Source organism: Ambystoma mexicanum, chromosome 2p (genome assembly GCF_040938575.1).
Source record: "Ambystoma mexicanum isolate Mex_15411 chromosome 2p, UKY_AmexF1_1, whole genome shotgun sequence".
Classification (NCBI taxonomy): domain Eukaryota; kingdom Metazoa; phylum Chordata; class Amphibia; order Caudata; family Ambystomatidae; genus Ambystoma; species Ambystoma mexicanum.
In genome coordinates, this window is record NC_090923.1 from 1,314,197,555 (window position 1) to 1,314,223,459 (window position 25,905).

Here is a 25,905-nt window from a genome sequence, read left to right on the forward strand (position 1 = left end):
AACCACAAGATTAGGTTTAGTATTTATGTATGTTTACATTTGTAACACGCCCAAACCCAGAGGTATCACGGCATAAGATGCATGAACAAGAGTAACTGGTTACATGGAAAGAAGTTGCAGTGAGGGTTAGGGTGGTTGATTAAGCCACCAGCAGTACATTTCAGTCAAAACAGTCATGGTACAATACGGGCAGCAGAGTGAGGCATAAAATAGTCAAAATACAATACAGGCAGGTCTGGGAGCAGGTTACAGTGAGGGAATGAGCCTCTAAGTGTCGAGACGGTCCTAAACGTTCGCACTTGTTGAAGAGCCAGGTTTTAATGAAACTCTTAAAGCGTTGATGGGAGCGCTCATTTCTGATATGCATGGGTAGGGCCTTCCAGATTTTTGATGCAGCTACTGAAAAGCTGTCTCACCCCTGCTTTGTGGATATTCTGTCTGCCGAGGGTTGCTCACTGGGGATGGAGGCGTTTAGTTCTGCTCCTAGGAAGAGTGCTGTTTTGGCTGGTATTGGGCAGGACTTGGTTTCGTTTATGGAGTTTTGAGTAAATTAGTTGTTGTTGCGACCGCTATTGTAGCGAGGTTGTACAAGCATGAATTTATTAGCCAAGTCGTCTAGGTGTGTCTGATATTTCCTGCCACTGGTGCTATGCATTTGGTGAAGACCCTTGGTGCCAACTTTAGGCCGAAGGGGGGACGCAGAATTGAAATTGCGCATTTCCCACTGTGAACCTGAGGAATCTTCTGTGTGCTGGGTGGATGGGGATATGGAAGTATGCGTCTTTCAAATCCAGGGTTGCTAGAAAGTCGTTCTTGCTTAGCCATGGTAGCACATTTTGAAGAGACGTCATTTTCAATTTGATGCACTTGATGAACTTGTTTAGTGCCCTTAAGTCCAATATTGGTCGCCACTGGCCATTCTTCTTGATCAGGAAAAAACAAGTAGAAACCTCTTCCTCTTTGGTTGACTGGTACTGGTTCTATGGCTGTTTTTTCAACAGCTTGCAAATTTCTATTTTTAGATGTTTCATTAAATTGATTTTGCGTGGAAGAGGTGGGAGAGAGGACGGTCGATCTGAGAATTTGTTTGTGTGCCCCTCGCGTATGACTTGTAAACACCCACTTGCCTAATGTAATGTCTTGCCAATGGTGGAAGTGTTGGCTTATCCTTCCTCCCACTGCGGTGAGGCGTGGAAAGGGTGAACATGGATTGTCAGATTTGCTTAGACTGGGTTCTCGAGTGGCCTGGACCACGTATGCTCTTTGAGAGTTGTATCTGGCAGTGGTTTGTTGATATTTATTGTCCTGATGTGCACCGTTTAGTGTTCTGTAGCTGTACGATGGTCTGTTGTATCCTCTATATCTCGCGGATGAGCCGCGAAAAGACAGAAAGGGGCAACGTTCTTTATCTTTGTCCTTAAGCAAGCTAATAGCTCTGGCTGTGTCTGATTTAATACCTTTTAAATGGTCATACATTTTTGGGCCAAATAAGTCGTTGATCGAAGGGCATATCCAAGACTTGTGCTTGTACTTCCAGCCTAAAATTGGTTGCCTTCATCCAGGCCTGCCTTCTAAGGGCTGCCCGATGAGCCATTTTTCGAAAACCTGATTTGCCGACATGTCCAGCTGCGTCGATCATGTGATCAGAGGTGGCTTCCCCATCAGTTATTAATTCTGCCGGCAAATGTTTGGCTAGTTTTGATAACGTAGCCAGAGTTCTCTGTCAAATCGAGCTGTCATAGCAAAGGCATTAGCTGCCTTAATAGTTAGTGAGAGATGCACAATGACAAAACCTTTCTGCCCATGGCTTCGAGTTTTTGGCCTTCCTTGTCTGGTGGCGCTGTAAGTGGTGACAAGGGGTTTGCCAACTTCTTTCACACCGTGACAGTGATGAATGAGTCGTGTTTGGTGTGTACCCTTAGGCATAGAGGAGCTGTATCCGGAGGCTTATATTTCTTTTCTAGTCATGATACCAAGGCGGGTGTCGATAGAGGGGTAGAGAGAATCCTTACCCCTGCATCCCAAATCGTGTCCAACAGTGACAGTCCTCCTCCATTTATCTCTGTGCTCGTAGAGCACAGATTTATTTTCCTCTGAAGTCCCTTGTATTTTGAAAAGGTCTGCTGCCTTGGAAATTATGGTGTGGAAGGATACGAAGTCATCAGGAGAAAATGTTTATCCTAGGGAATATCACTTTCGTGGTTTTTCTATCACACAGTCATCCCATTCACTATGCTCACCTGGGTCCTGTGTGATCTCTCCTTCCTCTGGTTCTTCTGTGTCCGTGAAGTCCATGAATGGGTCCTCCTGCCAATCCGAAACTGACACCAAGGAGGGTACCGTTGTTGGATCCCTTCATGGTGAAGTTCTCCTCGGACGACGTGAGAACTTTGGAGGTTGAGACTCTTGTAGGTGAAGCACTGCGTGATAGTGATCTGTGCCTGGTCCTGGGCATCGGCTCAGGAGATGATGGACGTTTACGGGGCCTACTCTTAGTGGGAGAGCCCCTAGGCGTAGTGTGTTGAGGTGACCTGTCTCTCTGTGGAGACCTTATGCCCACTGAGCTTGTGGATGCATCTCTAGGTCTGGAAGTAGAGGGCCCCAAGAGTTGAGCTATTTGGCATCGGTTGAACTCCTCTATGATAGGTTGCATGGATTCCATCAGTGTAGGATCAAAAGGGTCAGTGATGTCCTCAGTGGTAGCATGCCATGGTAGACTATTTTCATTCGGAGTATAAGTGGGTTATTCACCCATATCTTCAATGTCAAAGTATTCTTCTTGAAGAATAATATGTGGTAACTCCATCATCTAATTAATTTGTGATATTTGGATTGTTACAGGCTCTTCCTGTCCTCCTGCAATGGAGGGGATTGTGTCCTTAGACTTAATTGTGCTTTCCTGCTTGGACGGCAGATCTGCGGTTGACAGGACGCTCGTGGACGGCTTTTTTTCCGTAGACACAGGTATTGGCGACTTAGTCAACGAGTGATGCGTTGTTGGCTTCGTCGGCTAGAGTTTTGTGGATGAGTGATGTTTTTCCTTCGCCTTTGTTGACAATTCTTTCGTCGTTGACGGTTTGGATGAAGAGGATTTGCTCGTTGACAAGGATGTTTTTAATATTGGTCGTGGATGGTTTTTCCTTAGTGGATGGTTTGGTCATAGACAAACTTTTGTTAGCATTACCGCTCGTCGACAGTAGTCCGTAGACGGCCGTTCCCCAGATGAAGGTTTAGATGCCACCTCCTTACCTATCCAGCGCAAACATTCACATTGTAAGATGCAAGACAGTAAACCCTGCCATATTTCTAACTGAAATGTCCACAGACAAGGACATGGCTTGACATGACTATCTTATGAAGGGGGGGGGGGACAACGACATCCCCAGAGCCAGAGACAGCCCACTAGAGGAGGGAGGTCCTTTTTGTTGACGGTTCAGTGACGATTGACTAGGATACTGGTCTGAGACACATTGGGGCAGCTGTGGTGCGCCTAGTGGACAGCGAGTATGAAACATTAGTGCAAACCAGATTACCAGTGCACTTTTCAGCTCAGGCAGCAGAGCTTGTAGCACTTATAGAAGCGCTGCAAGTGTCACAGGGGTGCCATATGACCATCTAGTCCGATTCGGCATATGTTACTACAATAGTGCACACCGGTCTCTCACGTTGGCAAAGAAGGGTGGTCAGAAGGGCTGACGCCGCCCCAGTTCAGCATGGCACGTTGCTAGATATGGGGGACATAAAATGCACCGGCCACACTAATAAAACGGACATGGTCTCCCTCGGTAACGCTGCCACAGATGCAGCGGCCAAAATAGCTGCATATATTCCAGTGCCTTAACCAGCAGAATACCCCGTGCTAACGCCCAACATCAAGCAGTCTCCTGTCCCATACAATACACTACCAGCAGCACAAATAATTGAGATACAGGGACGGGCCCCCCCCAAGGAAGAAAAGCAACTGTGGTTAACAAGAGGGTGCAAACAATCCCATACTGATTTATTATGGAGACAGGAGAGAATGGGATAAGTAATTATGCCACATGAGTTACTGATAGAGTTTGACCAGCTTAATCATCCATCACATGTTTCTAAGCAGCATATTGCAGAGGACATCCAGGAAGACTGGTTTGTCTCAAACCTTCAGGAACGTTTGGCAAGCTTAGTTAATCATTGCATCACATGTCATTGTTACAGCACGGAAATGACACTCCGAACAGTAAGAGGCACTCTGCGCCGCCCTACTGGGCTGTTCCGCGAGTTGCATATCAGCTACACATATATGGGTGAGAGGTGCAACGGTTGCCTATATTTCATCGTTGTCATCTGTCCCTTCTCCCGATGGGTAGAGGTGGGACCTTGTGCACATCACAATGCCAAATGCGCAGCTAAATTTTCAGTGCGTGAGGTTTTTCCTCAACGGGGTGTGTGCAATGTATTAAGGTCAGATAAAGGCACATACTTTAACGAATTGTTCAAAGAAATTGCAGCATTGCTTGGCATTAAACATTAGATGTGCACATTTTAGCACCCCCAGGCCAATGGAGTTGTGGAGAGGATAAACAGCCTTCTAAAGAACCAATTGTCCAAGCTTTCCACCACGTTGAAGAAAAACTGGGTGCACTGCTTGCCGCTAGCACTTTTCAGTTTGGGCACACAACCCTGCAAAGACCACCATTTGTCACCACATAAGGTGCTCTCTGGTTGTGCATGTATATGCCCCTGTCTCCTGTTAAAAGATGATCAGATGCACACATGGCAGCATCTGTGTTAGAAGAATTTCACAGCTACTTGACCACCCTAACACAGGCCATTACATTAGGTTGGTTACATTTGTAGATCTATACAACCTAACACTTAGCCAAGCCATCGACAAAATAGCTCCAATAAAACTGGGTAAAGCGAAGCCTCAAGCTCACCTCAATTCATGGTTTACCCCAAGCCTTAAAACTTTACGGGATAACAAAAGAATAGGAGAAACAGCCTGGAAAAACTATCCTTCAGTCATCAATAAAGACTTATTCGCAAAAGTTGCCAGCTGCCACAAGTCAGCCATCCTCCAATCCAAAAAGTGACACATACAATAACAGAATTACTAATGCCAAATCTGGCACCAGAGAGCTACTTACTATCCTTCGAGAACTTGAGTTGCCCACACCCCCTACTGAAATTGTTCCAAAGACAAGGCCTGGTGCACTAAGATACAAGCAGCACTACTAGATAAAATATCGATGCTACAATCTCAAAAAGGAAAAACTCAGTATCATCTCTGAACCCACCCTACTCAAGCCTAAACCGTCACCTGCTAAACCTGACAGCCTATTTAAATGTACTCCTCTGTCCATTTAAGAGGTTTAAAACATAATAAGCCTCAAACCATTACGATGTCAGGGTGACATATTCCCAGCAAACATCATTAAAGATGCAGCAAAAGAACCTGCTCCCTCTATCACTACATTTATAAATGTCTCATTTGAAACCGGCACAGTCCCAAGTAACCTGAAAGATGCCTGGATCCGCCCATTGCCAAAAGAAATAAATAACAGGACCTTGACATCCCTACAAACTACAGACCTATTACCACTGCTATTTTGCTGAAAATTCTAGATAGAGCTGCGTATTTACAAAAACAAGCACATCTAGAAACTAATAATCTTATGGGCCTGCGGCAATCTGGGTTCAGACCTAGACACTGCACCAAAACTGCACTATTAGATCTAAAAACAAATAGAAGACCAAAAGGATAAAGGAAATATATCACTCCTTCTGCTGTTAGATTTTACAGCAGCCTTTGACCTTGTCAGCCATGAAGTCCTGTGTAACCACTTGACCTCATCAGCCCACTTCTCTGACAAAGCCACAGCCTGGATACAATCCTTCCTTGACAACAGAACAATGAGAGTCTTCTCACCTACAGCTTCAGCAGATCCAGTACCAGTGACCTGTGAAGTACCACAAGGATCCTGCGTTTCACCAATGCTGTACAATATTTTTTGTAAACCCTTGTTCGATGATCTTTACCTCTTGGGTGTCACCTACACTAACTATGCAGATGACACCCAAGTCCTCATACCCATCTCTGGGAATTACGACCTGGATATAAAATATACCTCATCATTCAGGCCTGGATGGCCACACACGGCCTCTGCCTCAACGATGAGAAGACCAAACTACTTCTCACAGCTCCCAAGCCAAACTAAAAAATCTTGGCACTAGATACAACTCCTTTAACATAGACTGCATTAATATCCCAGTCTCTAAGGAAGTCAAGCCATTAGGATATTCGCTCAACTCATCCTTAACCTTGACTAAACAAGTGAATGCAACAGCCTCCGCTACAGCTTATACCTGCAAGCTCATAAAAGCTTGCAGACCTTTCCTTGCAACAGCAAGCTGCTCTACCCTAGCTAGAATGCCCATTTTGTATCTATATTGGATTACTGCAACGCACTTTGCTCAAGAACTAATAATGCGCTTAGATCCTCCTTCAATATTCCAAGGTCCCATCACATATCTGAAAATAGACGCAATGCTTGCTGGCTCTCGGTCAAGAACAGAATCTCCTTCAAAATTCTCACACTCAACCACAAGTGCCTGTCCAACTCAGCGCCTAAATAGCGGGCATGTAAATTTACCAAAAGCCAATCAGACCGACCTACTAGAGCTGCTCAACTACATTGTCTCAGAATCCCAAGATTTAACTTACAAAAATCAGGAGGCAGTAGCTTTCCTGTTCTAGTATCCAATCTATGGAACTCACTACCCATAGCTCTAAGAGTCGAACCATCATTCTCCCAATTTAGGACAAATGTCAAAATCTGGCTCACCAATCGGGAGACTCTATCCCTCTGTGAGACTCATCTGACTGTTAATCTCCCACTACTACTCAACTGTACTTCATTGTATATTTTCTTAATTTAGCTACCTATAATCCTTATTGGTTGCACATAACCCATTTACATATCTTGTGCTATGTAATATGTATTTTATTGCAATCTGTCTGCTTTACTATGTATCTACTCACTTGTTGTACACAACCTATTTGCCTCTGGCACTTTATATCAGTATTTGTATTATGCTGTATTATACTGCAACTATAGTGTAACCTTTGTTATGTAACTTATGCAAAGCGCCTAGTTACCTGAGGGTCAGGTGCGCTATATGAATAAACAAGTCAATTCAATTAAACTGGTCTCTCGACAGATTGCACCACCCTGATCAGATGAAACATCAGGCGCCGCGGCTGCTGCACCATCGTATTCTCCAACCACTCAACCGTTACTACCAGGCAACCTGATCTTCGTCTGCAGGTGGACCGACCCCAGGTATAACCGGCCATTTCGGGTCATATTCTCTAATGCCCTTGCTGTAAAGGTTAAGGAGCTCCGCTACTGGATCCACCTATCGGATGTCCGGAAATCACACTTGAGCACAACATTGTGACTCTCTATGCCCAGCAGTCCTGGACAGTTGTGTACTCTAACACTTCCCTACCTGCTTTTTGGCCATTTTGTGCCAGTACCGCCACAGCACACCTGCACTACACAGCACTTTTACACAGAAGGCACTCTTGTGCCCTGCCAGATTCTGCACGTCTTTCTCTCTATCCTTCTTTATTCCTCTCTCTCAACCTTTTTCTTTTAATAATAGTGTGTCTAGATTTTCATATTCATATTTGTGCGCCCTGCTTTACATTACAGGGTTGTTTGCACCATCTATATTTGCATTAGGGATATATATTTAGGAGCTGATTTTATACGGGGGCGGGCGCACATAAAAAGGGGTGGGATGTCCATCGAAACATCACTGTTCATAATGTATCCAACAAACACAAATGAAACTATGTCTCTATCTTCCCTAATACACAACTCCAAAGCAGCATACAGATCTGTCCCTGTTACAAGTGCACCCAAGGGCTCGGGGTTTTTAGACTTCATTGTCAGGACTTTATTATTTCCCAATTCTATTCAAGATGCAAGCTGCGTTAATGCTACTGGTAGTTGTAGAATTATTAATGGATATATAAAAAGCTAAAGGCGCACGAAAAGGCAAACAAAAAGGGTGAAGTAAGATGCCTACCACAGGCTCGGCTTAGATGCTTACAGAAGATGTGCATCACCCAGAATTGTCCAATAGCTGGTACATGGACATGAGCGCTGTGGGAGTGAAAAGGCAAATGGGAGTTCTGTTTGTTCGCTGATACCACAAGCATCAGCGGACCCCCAAGGTTTTAGCGCTGCAGGAAGAACCCATTCTAGAGGCTCAATGCCTAATAAATCTAGTGCTATGTGGTTAAGAGGCACGTTTTAGACGCACACTGTAAGGCTCAAAGTATCTGATCCAGATCCACGACAATGCAATAGCGACCATAAAAGTATCCAGTGGTTGCCAAGACCATATTTGGTGTTACAAGGAATTAAATATGTGGTGAATAAGTGGCAAGAGTTGTATGGCAGGTGGCTTAATTGGGTTGGTAGATAATGTTCTGGCTCAGGTGAATACAGCATGCGCACCATTCTGCATTGACCATATTGCAAAACTGACATGGATAGAGACAATGGAAAAACAAGGTGAAGGTGCAGAGAGAAGAAACATATGGACTATGCTTTTAAAATTAGGAGACTTTCTGTAGGGAGCAATGAATGTTGTAACAAGACATTGCTCATTCCAGACCTCAAGAAAGGTACAGCAGCAGTTATGGACTACTATTGGGTGTGCAGTCAACAGGCGCAGTTGCGCTTTCCACCATCATGGAGGGGCTACTGTTCGCTAGCTACTGTGCATTGCGCATTATACCCGAGGAACATCTCCAAGGAGAGCCGGCGGACTCGCCACCAATGGCAGATCCCCCCTATGAAGGGCCTACCCAAAATCCATTGCAGGCCACGGAGTTCCGCATTCTCCCTGAAAGCAAAAGAAAAGTTGCAGAGAAAGAAAAGATCAAATTATTTATCTCATGATTCATCTGAACTTCTCAGTGAGATACCCGATGAGTACAAACTATTCAGTGGCACGGAAATGTTCTTTTTATCACTATTACTGCCTGGGGTCCAAGCAGCAGCCAATGCTAAATGGCTGCAAATAGTCAGCTGGGAACTGATCCAGCTGACAAATGATACGGAACAAGGGTTCAACGCCATAAAGGTGGCGTTACGAGCATCGCAGTTGATGACGATGCAGAATCGCTACGTTCTTGACCTTCTCACAACGATGGAAGGAGGCGTGGGCAAAATGATTGGAGAGTCTGTTGCATATTCGTAATGATGTAGAGAATGCCTCGCACTTGCAAATAGGAGCTGTAGACACCTTAGGAGTACACATGAAAAAAGAAGCTGTAATACAACGTGAGGGCTGGTTTGTCAGAATTTTTTCTTGGACCAGTCGTGGATGGGAATAGTGAAGACGTTGGTACGAGTGATTGTTTTCGTGTTGGTCATCTTCTGAACCTGCCAGCTGGGCCTCAGATTTTGTGCCAAAGCAGTACCTAATAGCACTAGGATGCTGGTCTCAATTGGGGTATCAGACGCACTTCGTGGTTCCACAGAACATGGTACCCAGACAGATGACCTAAATAAGCCCTGCACTTACACCCCTATGGCAGCATTACTACAGCCCCACCAGATCCTGAGAACTATACTGAACATTGGTTTGATCTAGCTAGATATGGGCGATGCATAGATATGACTTGCACACCTGAAGAGTATGCCCGGTCTGGAGCAGGTTTGCGCAGCATGTGTAGAGCATGGGTTCCTAAAGAGGGACTGACACCATATTTGGAAGCTATTTGGAAGCTGGATGGTTAGAAAGGGTACAGATATTGGAGGAGAATGATTATTGGGGGATAAACAGGGGCAACAATACAGGGGACTTCGTTAATGTAGAATTATTGAAAGGGGGGAATGTTGGGAAGGGGAGAGGGTCTTCCCACCCCCTAAGTGATTTCGCGTGAGAAAAACTGTAAACCGCACATCGTGGAAAATGGGGGCGGAGTGTGTGCACACACAAGAGAATGTATGTTCATGTAGTGCATGCATTAGGAGCTATATAGTAGCGACAAGTATAAATGCCATCTTAGTTACTGGCAGCCATTTTGGTACGTAGGTTCAAGCTCGGTGAAAAGCACTAAAGGTGTTAGTAGTAGATTTGCATTGCCCACACAGACATAACCCCCAGCACAAGCGAGTTACAAGCTGCCATTGTCTCAGAGGCTGTAAGCCTTCGCGCCCCAGAAATAATGTGCTTTGCAAGTCCATGAGAAAGGGGCAGAGCACCTCTTAGCAGTTGCCATTCCACAATACAGATAGCATGAACTCTCAGTGCCAACACCCCACACATCAGAGTTACAGCCCTCCTATGCTTTGATCCCAAGACTCCTACATACCACAGCGCCAGCCAGGCACAGACTGCCAACCATGAAGCTGTAAGAACCCAGATCGATCAGAAAGATCAGAAAGCAAGGCCATCTTGCCTTCACATTTAGGTCATGTGATTTGTGCTGCAAGGTGCCCGGGAGGGATGAAATTAAGAGCTCAAAACGAGGGTGGAGGACCTTGGAGGCTGCTGGCGCTTCTCGGAGTGAGAGAAGTATACAAGTTGGTACTACCTTGGCCCTCCCCCTAGGCTCATCTCGGTGCACCATTACAGTGATAGAGTAGCATTGTTTTTGGAATAAGTAATTGCTTGTTAGGCCCAATTTTATCATGGATGACAAGCCCAGCAGCACTGACATGGACAGAGACGGACATGAAGGGTGGGAGCAATGGTCTAGTATCTCCTATGGAGTGGGCCGTCCATGTATAGGGTCGCTCCAGCGAGCCTCGTGGGTTTTTACTGTATGTGATGACGACATTGATGACGCCAGGTGGCCTTTTAGCTTGCTGCACCACCCTGATTTGGCAGAACGTTTGATGGCAGCAAAGTTAGTTTATATTTTGTAGAAATAAATACTTATTAACCTTGTAAGCAGTGACTTGGGCCTTTTTCCCTAGCGGGTCATATTTTTTCTGATGTGAGCATGCAGCGGCGTGCCTTCTAGAGACAGGGGCGATGAACGTGCAACAGAAAGTGCAGCCCATCCACCTCTGGTCGGGATCTCAGCACTCTAGACACTTGAGGCAGTCAGCTGCCGCATAAGGACTGCCATAGGATCTGCAGGGTGTGAAATCCATAACGCAGTCATAAAAAACAGACTGATCTTGCCGGGAGGTGAAGTGAAAAAAACATGAATTCAAAAGAAGTGCATGACAAAAAGTTTGCGGACTGGCCAGAGCGTCCCGTCTACGCACTGGTGTTGCCGGTAGGCGAGTCAGCAAGGCTCGAAAAGCCCACGCTGCTGCACTTTCCACGCAATTCTTAGAGGGAAATTCTACTTTTTGTGCTGTGCAAGTTTTCTGGTACCATCTCAAAGACGGATACCCATAAGTATGAGGGAAAGGGGACGAGATGCAGGAGTAAAAAATGAAATAAGCAAAATGAAATAGTAAGATAAATCCAGTATGCAATGTTGCAATCACTGGTCTGTCAATATGTATCAGATTCAAACTAGAGGCCTATTTATATAAATAGGGGTTCAACAAAGATATGCAGATATGGGCAATTTAAACTTTCAAACATACATTTCAATTTGTACAGAACAGATACTTTACAGTGTCTCACACTGACCTGCACATGATACTGGTTTAGGTGAATAGAAAAATTGCAGTGCTTGTCCACCAGGAAACAAAATCTCCTTTTCTCTTCCAGCAATGCTTCTTTGCAACCTTCAGCAATAAACTTTTGAATATCACTTTGCCGTGAATTTATAGATTCCAGAAACTGAGAAAATAAAAATAAGAGTAGTCCTACATTAGTCATTATATTTTCAATATATTTAAGTAAGACTCCAATAGTGTTTTGGATATTAACATAGAGCCATTGTTTTAGCACTTTAGATTATGAAATCAATCAGTAATGAATATAGAGCCATTCGGTATGCCCATTCACATATTTCCTATGCAACACACACATAATTAGTTAAGCATAGAGACAGCTACTTCATTAGTTGTATCTCCTGGAAGCAACTGATTCTAATGCCAAATGCACTGCGACGGGGCCAGCGTGCAGGCCCTGTAAGGGTAGGGAAGGAGCTTCGGCTGCAACAACCCTACAAGGTGCCATCATGCAGACAGGTTCCCTCCAAGCTGCTTCTAAACTTGTCCGACGGCAGCTACAGCAGAGAGAAGTCTGAGAGACCAGAGGAGGTGACAGCGACAGGAGTGCAGAGGCTATTGGTGAAAGGGGGTCTGTGGAGTATTTCTGTGTGAGAGTGGTGAGTGTAAAGAGTATGGATAGAGTAGGAGTAGCAGGGCGGCAGTGGTAGCAGAGGCATTGGCAGTTGTGGGAGTAGTAGACTGGTAGGGGAAGTAGCAAGTGGTAGTTAAGTGGTAATGACAGTAGAGGGATCAGTGGTAGTGAGAGATGGTAGTGGTAGTAGAGAGGTGAAGGAAGAGCAGTAAAAGGGACAGGGAGTGGGAGAATAGGAGTAGTGGTAGGAGCAGAGAAGGGCTATAACAGAAGCATAGCAAGAGACAAGGAAGAGAAGATAACAGTAGACCTAACAGTAGAGGGGTAGATTGAGATCAGATGGATACTAAAAGCAGGAGTAAGAAGAGCAGTATGATCAAAGGGTGGTGGAGGAAAGGCAGAGTGAGAGATCGGAGGGACAGTACTCAAGCTGGAGCAAAACATCTTAAACTTAGTGTGGCGAAGGATCAGGTAAGACTGTGTGTGAAACATGAGATTGACACCGGGTGAAAAAAAGGTACCATCCGTAGCGACTTCCCTAGAACACTAAGCAGGCTATGTCAGGGCAAAACTAGAAGTCCCCTTTGGATTCACTTAGTCAGCGAATTAGGGCAATCACCTCACCTTAGTCAGAATATCAAACAGTTAAGTCTTATCGTTGACTGTAGCACTAACATCCATGTTAGGGAGGCAGGGAAAAGACTGGGGTAGTGGAGATAGCGAGGGATGGATGGCGCCCTAGTGCTAGTTCCCCTTAAGACTTGGTAGGTCCTGAAGAAACTTCAGACCAGAAGCCCTTCTATTGACCTTTATTTCAATAAACACCCCTTGGACCTGCAATCCGAGTCAGCGTGGTTATTTGGGTGGGTCACCCAGTCACTGCACCCTTCCTCCATTAGCATGCCTTTTGTGTTTTACCCCATTTTAGACAATCCACTTCAAATTCTCTCTTTCTAATGTAATCTCGCTGCTTCTCGCCCACTTCACTACCTATTTGTCACTGCCCATCTTTCAGTCTCCTTTATATTCATCTCATTCGCTGCTGTTCTAACTTAATCTGCATGGAGTCCAGTCCATTCTTTAGCCTTCTACCACCATACCAGACTCCTTTATCTCCACTATCTCTTCACCAGTTCCTTCTTCACAAGACTATCACTCTCCCTGCCCACCGTGGTCTTAATCCCTCTCTCCCTTCCTACCTGACCCCATCCATTGCAATTTCTTTTTTCAGCCATTTGTCTTCTGGACAATACATCTTCTCTCAATCTTTGCTTTCCTAAATATGAACACATGAAAATATATTTAACATATGAACAATTACCTCATTGCAACTTTGAACAAATGTATCATAAAATTATCTTTGCATGTTTAAAAAGAAAGCGCATGTTGAAAAAAATGAAGATTATAAAAGTAGGGGAATTGGAGGTTAAAGTGTCAAGAAATGCTAACATTAGCCTGCAATTGATCAATATTATGTATTTGTATTATTTCTGCTAATCACAGATCAAGCCAGTTTAGAAGTGTAGGCTATATAGAAAAGGCTAGAACAATAACATTATAAATAATACTTCTGCATGCTAATGCAGTTACCAGGGCACCGAAAACTGCCCATCTCTGACCAATAACGTTGCATTTCTTTTTTGTTAGAAGTTAAATTCTACTTCAATCAAATACAGTACAAAAGAATGAATAAGAGTCACAAAACTGTTTCCAGGTGCTTTACAAAAGTAGGGTAGTGGAACATAGAATAAACAAACCAGTTACTGAGGAGAAAGTGGCAGCATCAAAAGGAGTGAAAAGGCAGAGTAACAATTAATTATTTAGTTTTAAACGGCACTGCTATCATAGGAAACCAGTTTCAGAGTACTTTATAACCAATTTTACTTATCAACGTCAATACTGCCCATAAAGTGGAAATGAATGTATTGAGCTGAGGAGTTTGGAGAGTGGGTATGAAGAACTATGTGATATGACCAAGGCACTGAACTCACGACAAATGGCATTGTCCTGGTCCCAAGGTGACTATGTTGTGCTGGAGCTTCCCTCCTGGAATTTTTATATGTATGTTAATCCACTAAGAGTTTGGTTACACTTTGAGGGGTGAGGGAAGAAGAGCATTGCCAGGGTACATGTTTGCATCCAACTATACCCGAAGATCCCAGCACGATGAGTAAATATGTCTAGAGAGAGTGCGCCTCATTAACAGTTTTGGCATGTAATCACTTGTAAAATAGCTGCTCTATGTGTGATTCATACTTCTGCACAGTTATTATTGATATTATATGTACAATATATAGTGGCCTCTTGCCCAAGCTTATTCACCACCTGTATTGCGGTACAGCTTATGCATGCGGGCACCTTGTCACTACACTGTTTTTGAGTCAATGATTCTGCAGCAAAGCTTTATCATTTTACACACAAAAAAACACAAGTGTGTGCGCATGTGGGGTGGTGTGGGCATGTATGCCGACTAGTGTGCGCGTGAAAGTGTAGGGACTTTTAGAAGTAACATTTCACTAATTCCATTTTGCAACTGGTAAGCAAGTGATACTTATGTACAATATGGCCAATGGTTCTTGAGCAATTTATAAGATTGGCATGATCAGCATATAAGGTATTCATAGCAAAAAATTGAGCCAGAGGAAAAAGTATGGGCATTGATTTTTGCAGGAAAACTGGCACCAGTACGGGAAGTCACATTCCCTTACCATGGTCATCTGTGGGGGACTAGCACCTGGAAAGGGGATGGAGACACTATGCATGAAGAAACAATAAGACACAGGCTTTTAAGTGAATGCACGACCCAGAGGCAGTGGAATCTGTAGAGCGTAAGAGGCTTGAGACGAAACCACAGGGACACAAGAAAATGCACAACCCACTTTTAATATGTAAATGTGGGACCACGTCATGCAGAGATGGGAATGAGTGCCACCCACTGTGAGCCAGTGACACCATGCCTAGCACATGTGGGTAAAAAGGCACTGACAAGTTATGGTGCCACAAAGGTAGTCGGTTGCTGGGCCACTAGCTAAGTGACATGCTGCATTCTGGATGTTTGGCGTCACAACAGAGTTTGCCACCAATGGAAGACTGTAAATCTCAAATCTGGGGAATGTGCCCTGATCATATTCGTTTTAAAAGAAGTAAAAAATCTGGAACTACTGGAGTCGCAACACCCTATAGCATTCTTAAATGTGGACTAAAAAATGTAGAAGTGATCTCAGAGTCAAAGGTGTGCAATGTTTTTCCTATGGCATTATTCAACGTTCCACATATTTGGCCTGCACAGCTCATTTACTGGATCATTTGTCCCATCTATTCTATTTGAGGCTAAACGCATTGCACAGGTGTATTTGCGTGATGCAGGAGTCACGAATACAGGTGTGCTAAAGAATTCAGATGCGCAACCCAATTGCAAAGTTTATCACTTGCTACAGTACGTTGGGAAGGTCAGAATAAAAACGCAGAAACAACTGCAATCATTACTAGTTACATGTTTATTTAGCAGAACACAGCCAAACAAAATGGACATCCAGATTCTTACAGTCACAAGGATGTAGTGAAGCTCACTTCAAAAACAGAAGTGCAAGTATTTACTACTTAGGCTGCTTTCTACCTGAAGTGCCAGGCATGTTCCTCGCCATCATCGTTTTGATGGCCTGCGTCCTGTCCGCAGCCGTGATGTCGACATTGGTATAAGAAGCTTGCACGGTGTCTGTTGCCTCAGTTCCATTATTCCGCCTGCCCAGTATGCTTGCGACTGTTCATTGCCTCACCAATTTTCTCACTACGTATTTCAGTGTTTTTAAGTTTTTTGATAATGACGGCACCGAAGACCGGTTTCAAATGGTGCTCCGATTGCGGCGCTAAAAGGTCGATTACGGACCCACATCAGATCTGTCTATGGCACTTAGGTGTGGACCATAGGATCAACGACTTTGTAGGCCTTGAGAGAAAGGAAGGGGAAACACAGGTCGGCCTCTTTCTAAATCTCCTCAACTACCTCTTTCAAAAGGAGGTTAGACGAGTCCAGGAAGGATTCCCATGTGAAAAAGCACTCTAAATATTCAAAGCGCTCGAGATCCATATCTCGTCATTCGTCCTCATCGCACACAAAAAACGAAGAAACAAAATAATGCCATTGTTCACGGTCCTCTTTGTCAGACTCCTTGCCTGACAGACTGGTAAGCTTTGTATTATGCTGGAAAGTCAGCATCATCAGATGACTGGGAGAAATGTGCTCTCCAGATGCTGGACGTGTTTTACAAGGCGCCTCTAAATTGTCCCTCCAAACCACACCACATCTGGTAAGACCGGCAGGGTGTCTTCAGAGACCACTACTCGCACGCTGAAGAGCCCGGGCAGTAAGTCTCCTGGACATCCGTCGAAAGGGTCTTCGTCTCTGCACAAATTGAAGCCAAAGTCTTCCTCCTCGACTTCTGTAAAGGAGCGGGTACCTGGTCCATCTAAGCCAGTGTTCCCTTTGAAGCCGATGAAGCTGTCGACACCCTCGATGCCATCAACACCCTCAATTTCAAAACCCTTGATCGATTTATCGAAGACTTATAATAAGCCTTTACCTAATGCTGGCTTCTTTAAAACCATGGGGTCTATCTTTGAGGAAGAGGATGTGCCTTTTGGCCTGGAGTTTGGCGCTCCTAATGGGCCTGATGAGTTCAGTTCAGAGGAGTCCAGGATGTAATATCTTGTGGACACTCGGAAGGATGCTAGTGGCTTTAGACACCTCGCCAGAGACAGATTTTGACACTTCAGACTGCTAGTCATGCAGACCCTTCATATAGATCAGGGATGGGCTTAAGTCACTGAATATCTAGGTAGGGGAAAGCCAGCAGCAATCCAAGAGAAGGATGATCTTACAGACATCCTGGATAAAGACTCCCCAAGGAAGCCTGCGTTACCCTTCCACATGGCATTGAGAACCAGGGTGTTGGAGAACTGGTTAAAACCAGATCTATTCAAGTACACACACACCTTGTGGGATGTAATATCTTTGGCAGTGGAGGATATCCCGGAAGGGGAGGAGAGAGACGGTTTTATAAACCTGGCACAAGATGGCAAAGATGCCATGTGCCAGTCTCTCCAGTCTGGACTAGGCTCTGCGGATTCTGGAAGCAAAGCATAGCGCTGAGTACTGTCACCAGGAGATTCGCATGGTTGAGAAGGTCAGGTTTTCCACCCGACGACCAAAATTACAGGCATCAAAGGTAGCAGCTAGGCGGCCTGGAACAGCGATACGCCAACCTCGCCAATCACAAGGGACTTCCCACAGTTGGAGGGGTCGGCCTGTTTCTATTCCTTAATTGCAAGTGGAAGAGGCCAGTTTGCACAGAGGAGTCAGAGAAGAGCTCCCTGTGGTGCACGAGGGTGAGGAGGAAATCTCTCTCAGCCTCTGCTTCTTTGCCCTGTCACGATTTATTAGGCAGTCACTCAACTCAGGAAGTCCCTTCCCATCCCCCCACCCCCAAAGCAAGGTGGCGTGCACCCAAAGCACTTCTACAGATTCAACTCTAGTGAGGCCTCCAACCTATCTTGCACCACCACAGCAAATACCCTCTATACCACCAATGAGATAGGAACCAGCCCAGTGTATAGCAAGGATATATATTTAAGGTTTGAGAAAGAACCATGAATAACCCAAAACATCAGCCACCAACGCTGTGGCACAATACAATGTCACAATTTAAAATTACTTGCACCAATTGACTGGCTTGTATTTCTAATGAACTTACAGATACTACAACACATAGGTGAAATTTAGAGACTTTACATGAAAACACACACAGAGGATTTCTTGCACATCCACAATTTTGAAATGTAAATAACACCCAATGATTGCTTGGGGTTATCACGATGCTCTTCTGTCGCAGCAAATCCCCAAATTCATAATGTGCGATGCAACGTTGGTTAGGGGTTTAGAATGAACTCGGACAGGCATTGCTTAGACATCACGTTTCGGACCCTAGCCGTCAAAGCAGCGGTCGCCCCCAATGCAATTGCATAGTTTAGTTGGGAAGGGGTTGGGAAGGGGAGTGGGGGGTTAAGTGGGCAATGCATAGTCGAGGTTCGGGGTACTATGTGAGTGGAGGGTGTCCAGGGAAGTTGGGTTGAAAAAGCTAGAAAAACTTACAGATCAGTCGCAACATATTACTGCCATGCTGGAAGATTGCAAGGGACTGTGACGATGATACAGGAATGTGTGAGAGATTATGGTTGATAAGGGAATGAAAGGGATAAAACTGCTTAGCTGGAATGTAAGGGGTCTGGGTGCACCTGAAAAGATGGGGAAATTTATGGCATATGTCAGACAAGCGCCCAGATACTATTCCTGCGAGAAGAACAAATTACTTACCAACTGTAACGTTCTTTCGATTAGATGTTCCTCCCACGTATTCCTCATCTTAGATATATCCTTACCTTTAGGTTTCGCCTCGGAAAATGTTTCCTCTCTCCAGCAGAGGACGCTCCACTCAAGGCCACGGCATCGATGTCCCTCGGCGGCATCCGTCGAGCACCAACGTCATCCCTTGTATAAGAGCCTCGAGCGCACCCGTTGGCTTCAGTTCTGTTTTTTTGTATATTATAGTCGATGGATTTTGATTAGTTAATGGCATGCCTCTTTTGACCCAAGCCTTCAAGAGTTTAGAGTGTAATTCACGTAACTGTACTGTGGGGTTAGGATGGGAGGGTCGATGAGGAATACGTGGGATGAACATCCAATCGAAAGAACTTTACAGTTGGTAAGGAACTTGTTCTTCGAATGGATTGTGTCCTCCCACGTATTCCTCATCTTAGATAGACTCCCAAAGCAGTTTTGTATTGGAGGTGGGAGTACAGTATCTTTTTTAATCGTGTATAGAATGGAGTACAGATTTAGCAAACAGACCTCCTTGAGAAGAAGTCGAGTCCAATGCATAATATTTTATAAAGGTGTGCATGGATGACCATATGGCTGCTGCACAAATATCTTGTACAGGGACACCCCTTTTTAGTGCTGTTGAAGTTGCCATGCCCCTGGTCGAAAGAGCTCTCAGTCCATCAGGTGGTTCTTTTCCAGCGAATCTGTAACATTCTGTTATGGCTAGAATTATCCATCTGGATAATGTTTGTTTAGTTACCAGAAGGCCCAGTTTATGTCCAGTGTATCCCACGAAAAGTTGATCACACTGACAAATATTTGCCAATCTTGAGATGTAAAAACTAAAAGCTCTCCTGGCATCTAGTCTATGAAGTCGCTCCTCTTCCTTGCTTGCATGAGGAGGAGGGTAAAACATAAGTAAAGTTATTTTCTGTGACAGATGAAAATCCGATACAATTTTTGGCAAAAAAGAAGGTTTAACCGTGAGAACTACTTTGTCCTTATAAAAGATGGTGTGAGGAGGACCGCTTGAAAGCGCCTGCAACTCACTAACCATGCGGGCTGATGTCAATGCTACAAGGAGTATTGTTTTCAAAGTAAGGAGCCTTAGTAGACAAGAATGTAAAGGCTCAAATGGAACACATGTGAGAAATTTTAGAACCAAGTTTAGATCCCACACTGGAACCTGGAAAGGTATTGGGGGGAAAAACATTTAAACCTTTTAGGAATTGAATTATCAAGGGTATTTTAAAGTAAGATTCTTCTTCAGGGGAGCTCTTAAAGATGGATAGCGCTGCTAAGTATCCCTTTATCGTCCCAACCTGGAGCCCCAGATTGGCTAAATGTAACAGAAAAGATAAAATTGTGGGGATATTACAGTGAAATGGGTCCACATTCTTTTCCCTGCACCAGTTACTGAACTTGTTCCAACGACACTGATACAGAGATTTGGTTGATGGCCTTCTGGCCGAAAGCAAAATCTCCATCACATCATCCGGAAGATCCCAATCCTTGTATCTCGGCCTTTCAGAAGCCATGCGTGAAGGTTGAGTGTGTTGACCTCCGGATGGAGAACATGACCTTCCTGACGCGAGAGAAGATCCTCTCTTCTTGGAAGACGTATTGGAGGGCAGATGGACATGTCCAGAAGGTTCGGGTATCACGTTCTCCTGGCCCAATCCGGGGCAATTAGAATCATGGTTTTCCCGAACTTCCTCAACCTCCTGATTACTTGAGGGATCACAGGGATTGGAGGAAACGCATACAGAAGTGGAAACTCCTGGGGGCGTGGCCTGGAGCGCAAGCAATGCGGCTGCTTCCTTGATGGCCTCTGCCCGGAGCCCGTGGCCACCAGCTACCGTTCGATGGTTTCGGACTGGATCGCGCTGTCGCGCGGATCAATGGCTTCCTGAGGTCTCAGAGCACCTGATGTGAGCCGGTGGGGCCCCGTTTCCCCATGCTAGCCCCTGAATCGGCGGTGCCCCGCTTTCGCGCCGAGACACGACCGGCACATCCAAGATGATGGACGTGACGAGCCCCGCGCCGTGATGAGGAGCGAGCAGGAAGCCATCCCTGTCCTGTCTGGGACGCCGAAGTGGAACCCTGAAGCAACCAGAGGCGGCGGCTACGACGACGCTGCACGGGAGTCCGGTCAACCGACTTCTGGAAGAGCGAGTGCAGCGGGCGGGGTGCGGCCTTCGTCCCACCTTAGTGCACCCCCCCCATGCCAATCCTCAGAGGTGTCCATGGCGAGGGAGGAACGATCGCTGTGCCCGTGGCTCTGGTCGAGCGGGAGCTCCCGGGCACGGAGGCGGTGCTACTCTGGAGACGGGCGAGGAGGCTGCCGCAGCCTGCCACAGCCCACCAAGCCCTTGAGATTTCTGAGAACGGCGGCTGGGGTCCCCGGCCCTGAAGAAGGTGAGAGCACAGTGGCGGGGCTCTGGGGGGTGCGGACGACCGCTTCACCTCCGGGCTGTGCATTGTCGGGTCTCCCTTCACATCTTCCAGGGGTGCCCCGGCCCACCGACCCTTGACTTGTGCACAGCCTGACGCCCTGCACCAGCGACGGCCCCCCCTCTGAGCCCCCCCCTCCTGGATCCGACAAGAGGCTCCGAGCTCCCTGCCTGATCCCGCCGTCCCGAGGCACTGAACTGGCGACTCCAACGCCGCGGGGATCCTAACATCGGAGGCTCCTGAGATCGCTATCCTCGCAGCATCCCCTCCACCCGGTGGCTTCCTGGGGCGCCCCTGCCCATTAGTCCCTGCTACCCCTCGAGTGTCCTGGACCTCTGCCCCCACGACAGTCTCTCCCGCCAGTAATCGGCGCCTCGGGTTCGCCCTTGGGACCCCAGTCTACTGCCGACTGACGGCCTCGGAGCCTCTTCCACTTTGGGTATCCCCATGCGGAATAGCTGACCAGACACACCCCCAAGACCGCCGCCCTGGGAGGTCCAGACCCATAATCCACGTGGGATGTCGAAACCTCCTAAAGCAACCAAATCCTCGGATATCTCCGCCATGCTTTTGGCCGCAGACAAGACGAAGAGGTCAGCCCCTTCCCCGAAGCTAACCCCACAGAATCCCCCCGAAGAACAGGGAAAGCTAGCCACTAGAGATGACATCCAGGCCTTCATGCAGTACATCAAAGCTGAGTTCTGGTCTTGCATGACTGAACCGTCTAAGCGGATGGAGCAAACGGACCACCGACTCACAGAAGCGGAGCAGAGACTGGGAGAAGTGGAGGACCTAACCCAGAGCCACAACGCCACTTTAATAGAGCTGAGACGCGACCTCCAGATGCTAGAGAACAGGAATGAGGTACTCGAGTTTAAACAGGAGGATCTGGAAAACAGGGTCTGAAGAAATAACCTGCACATCCGAGGGCTCCCGTCATCGGTCCCAGACAAAGAATTACCAGAATACATAGGCAACTTCTTCCAAGCCCTCCTCCCACACATGGACAAAACCCAGCTCATTCTAGACCGCTCTCATAGATTGCGCCCAAGACGCGGGGTGGACTCCGACGGTCCTGCAGATGTAATCACCAGAGTCCATTTCTACTCCACCAAAGAGGCCATCTCGGCAATAAGCCATACTACGGATGAGCGCTCGTTCATGAGCACTCAACTTCAGATTTTCCAAGACCTCTTGCTGATGACCCTACAGAAAAGAAGAGCCCTGAAGCCCTTAACTGGGTTCCTGCAGTCCCAGCAAATACGCTGCCCTTAACTGGGTTCCTGCAGTCCCAGCAAATACGTTATCGATGGCTGTTTCCGTCCACGATTCAATTCCAAGGCGTTCAGCGTAAGGTAAGTCGTCTGGAGGACGCGTAGTCCATTTTACACGGTAACTCTCCGGAGTCCTCAACGGCCCATAGTTCCCTACATCCCTCGGGGGAGACGGAGCAATCACCCCAGAAACAGCAACAGCAACCCTGGTCCAAAGCTCAGACGCCGGAAAGTAAAGTAACCCCACCACCCACACCGATCATGAAATTTCCGATTCGATAAACCCAAGAAAACGTCAGAGATGCCGCGGGCCCCGAGCGGCCCATGCCTTACTCCAAGGAGTATGTCACCGATCCACCCTTGGAGACGAACCCAATTATTCGGTGTGATCCCAGCCCCGTTGGCTGGCAGGACAGTTTTGGCCCTGTTGGCCAGGGGAAGGCCCGCATGGGAAATGCTGGCCCCCCACCCACTTAATTCAGAAAACCCAGTCACAGGAAAACCATGCTAAACTTGAGCCACGAGATGAAGACTGAATACCCCCATCCCCCTTGCAATGAGCAGAGCCCCATTCCAGAGGACGCTCAGGGAACGCCCCCTCCACACCAGAAACTGAAGTTCTTGACACTGAATGTCAGGGGCCTCAACGCCCCGCAGAAGCGGAAAGCGATCCTGAGACGCATCCAGAATGACGAGGCCTCCATTGTCTTCCTCCAGGAGACCCATCTGATACCAGCCGACTTCACGAGGCTCCGGGATCGTCAATTCCCACTGCAATTTCTGGCATCCAACGGAACGAAGAGAGGTGGCACTACAATCTTGATCGCCAAAGGCCTTAAGCCGCAAATCCTGGACTCCATGCTATGCCCCGAGGGCCGCTTTGTGGCCGTGAAGTGCCGAATGCTCGGCCAACTGTACACATTGATTTCAGTATACGCTCCTAATGAAGAGCAGGAGATATTCTACTCAGCCCTAGAAAGCACCCTCCTTCCATTTGCTGAGGGCCAAACGATCATCGGAGGAGATTTTAACGGAGTCCCTGACCCTTTAGCGGACAGATCGCATCCTCCAGCCCGCAGAGACTTTGGCTTGGCGACAGCGCTACTTAAACTCTTCTGAACCCTAGACGTGGTAGACGCCTGGAGAGTCCTCCATCCGAAGGAGCGAGACTATCATGCTATTCTTATGTGCATAGAACATACTCTCGCATTGACCTCCTGTTGGCATCCCTGCAGATCCTGGAATTCACAGAGGAGGTCCTCATAGGACCTAGAATCCTCTCGGACCACGCGCCCGTAACGCTAACGCTCAGAACCCACAATCCTGACCCGTCCCCGTGGCGCAGCTGGTCTCTCTATGACCCGATCCTAGAAGACATGGCCACGAGGGACGTGCTGGCTAAAGCAATAAAACAGTACTTTGAAGAGAACAAAAATGAGGACACCTCCCCGGCGAACACGTGGGACGCAATGAAGGCTGTGGTGAGAGGGGTCTTAATATCCCGAGGAGCGGCCTATCACAAACAAAAACAGACCCGCTGCATTCTAGAGGACAAAGTACTGGAGGCGGAGACTGCTTGTAAGGCCAGAAACTGGTCCCCGAGAACATACCGAGCATTACAGACAGCTCGAAAGAAATTGGAGGCTCACTACGCGGAGGACACAGCCCAGCTTCTAGCCAAAAAAAAACAAAGCTACTATGCCAGAGGTAATAAGGCGAATAAATTCCTAGTGGAAAAATTGCCAAGAGTCAAGAGGAGGAACACCATTATAGGCCTCCGAGACCCCCAGGGTGCAGTCCAATTTGCTGATCGGGATAAATTAAGAATCGCAGAGGCTCACTTGACCGATACAATGTGGGCTACCCCGAGATCTAACGAAGAGCAGCATTCCTACCTGCAGGGGGCCGCCTTACCCAGATCGCAACTCCAAGAAGAGAAGAGCTGGAGGCCCCGATCACCGGCGAAGAGATTGACGAGGCCATCAAAAGCTTAAAACCAAGAGCCCCGGGACCAGATGGATTCTCGCCATGATTCTTCAAACTCTTCCGACCACAGCTGCTGGCTCCCATGACGACTCTTTTCAACTCCTTCGCCACCTCAGGATTGATACAGTCGATGAAAGAGTCGATCACTGTCCTAGCGCTGAAACCAGGAAAGGATCCCAGAGACATTGCAGCATATCGACCCATCTCCTTGTTAAATCTAGATGCAAACATTTATTCAAAGGTCCTGGCAAACCACCTAGCGAAGGTTCTTCCCGATCCAGACCTAACAGGATTTATCCTACACAGAGCCACCACGGACAACACTCGCAGGGTCCTTAACCTGGTCGAGATTGCTAAGCGAGACTCTCGGAAACTTGCCCTGCTAGCCCTGGACGCGACCAAGGCCTCCGACAAGGTAGATTGGTCGTTCCTTCGTCTTACCTTGGAATCGTTCCACGTTGGGCCATCCTTTTCGAAGCTTGTCTTGGTGAATTATCAAGCCCCGACGACTCTCCTCCGAGTGAACGGCCTACTGACCAGCCCGATCTCCCTAACATACGGCACTAGACAGGGGTATCCCCTCTCCCCCCTTCTCTTTGCCATGGTTATGGAACCCCTAGCCCAGCGGATTCGCCTCAGTGCCAAAATCAAAGGCCTCCAAGTGGGCCCCACCCAGCACAAGATCACGCTCTACGCTGATGACGTGATGCTGGCCATAACAGACACTTCACAGTCCCTGAGGGCCTCCCTGGCGGATATCCATAGATTCGTAAAGGTCTCAGGATTTGCCATCAATTTTGGAAATCTTCAGCCTTGGGGATAGGCTTAGACCAGAGAGATGAGGAGTCCTTCAGATCTCAGTGCGCGATCCCACTAAGCGAAAAGTCTATCCCCTACCTCGGGGTACAGATCCCCGCTTCTCCTGCAGACACTTACCGGACAAACTTCCCGATTCTACTTAAAGCCTTAGAAAAAGACCTGGACAGTTGGCTCAAGCAGGAAATCTCGCTAATAGGTTGCATTACGGCCTGTAAAATGAATACTACGATTTCTTTACGCCTGCTCGGCCCTCCCTATTATAGCCCCTCGCCCCCCACTATAGCGACTTCAGAGGAAGATTTTCCGATTCATATGGAAGGGGAAGAAAGCCCGCATCCCGCGGAATACCATGCTATGTGCCCCGATCCAGGGAGGCCTCGGGGTCCCTGACCTCCAACGGTACCAGATGGCAGCACAGATAGCTCACACTCTGGCCTGGACTATTGCTTCAGGGCGCCCCAAATGGATGGACATAGAACAATCCAGATTACCTCTCCCCCTGCGCTTTCTCTTACACCTTCCTGTCTCACTGCGGCGGACGTGGCCGTCCATCCTATCATCGACTAAGCAGACGTTAAAGGCATGGGATTGGGCACGCAAATCCAGAGGCATCCCGAGAGACCTAAGCCCGTCAGCCCCAGTGTTCCACAACCCGGCCTTCTCACCCAGGTCCTCCCCCTCGAACTTTAGAAACTGGATCGCTGGAGGCCTTAG

The 25,905-nt window shown here is 47.1% G+C and overlaps 1 protein-coding gene across 1 annotated transcript in view; it reads right to left on the minus strand.

The window, feature by feature from the left end:
* BAIAP2L1 (BAR/IMD domain containing adaptor protein 2 like 1) overlaps positions 1-25,905 on the minus strand; it is a 1,517,181-nt gene that overhangs the window by 902,902 nt on the left and 588,374 nt on the right. Inside the window, exon 7 of the mRNA XM_069645654.1 lies at positions 11,662-11,814. Coding sequence (XP_069501755.1) covers positions 11,662-11,814 — 153 coding nt within the window. The remainder of the gene's footprint in view (positions 1-11,661; positions 11,815-25,905) is intronic.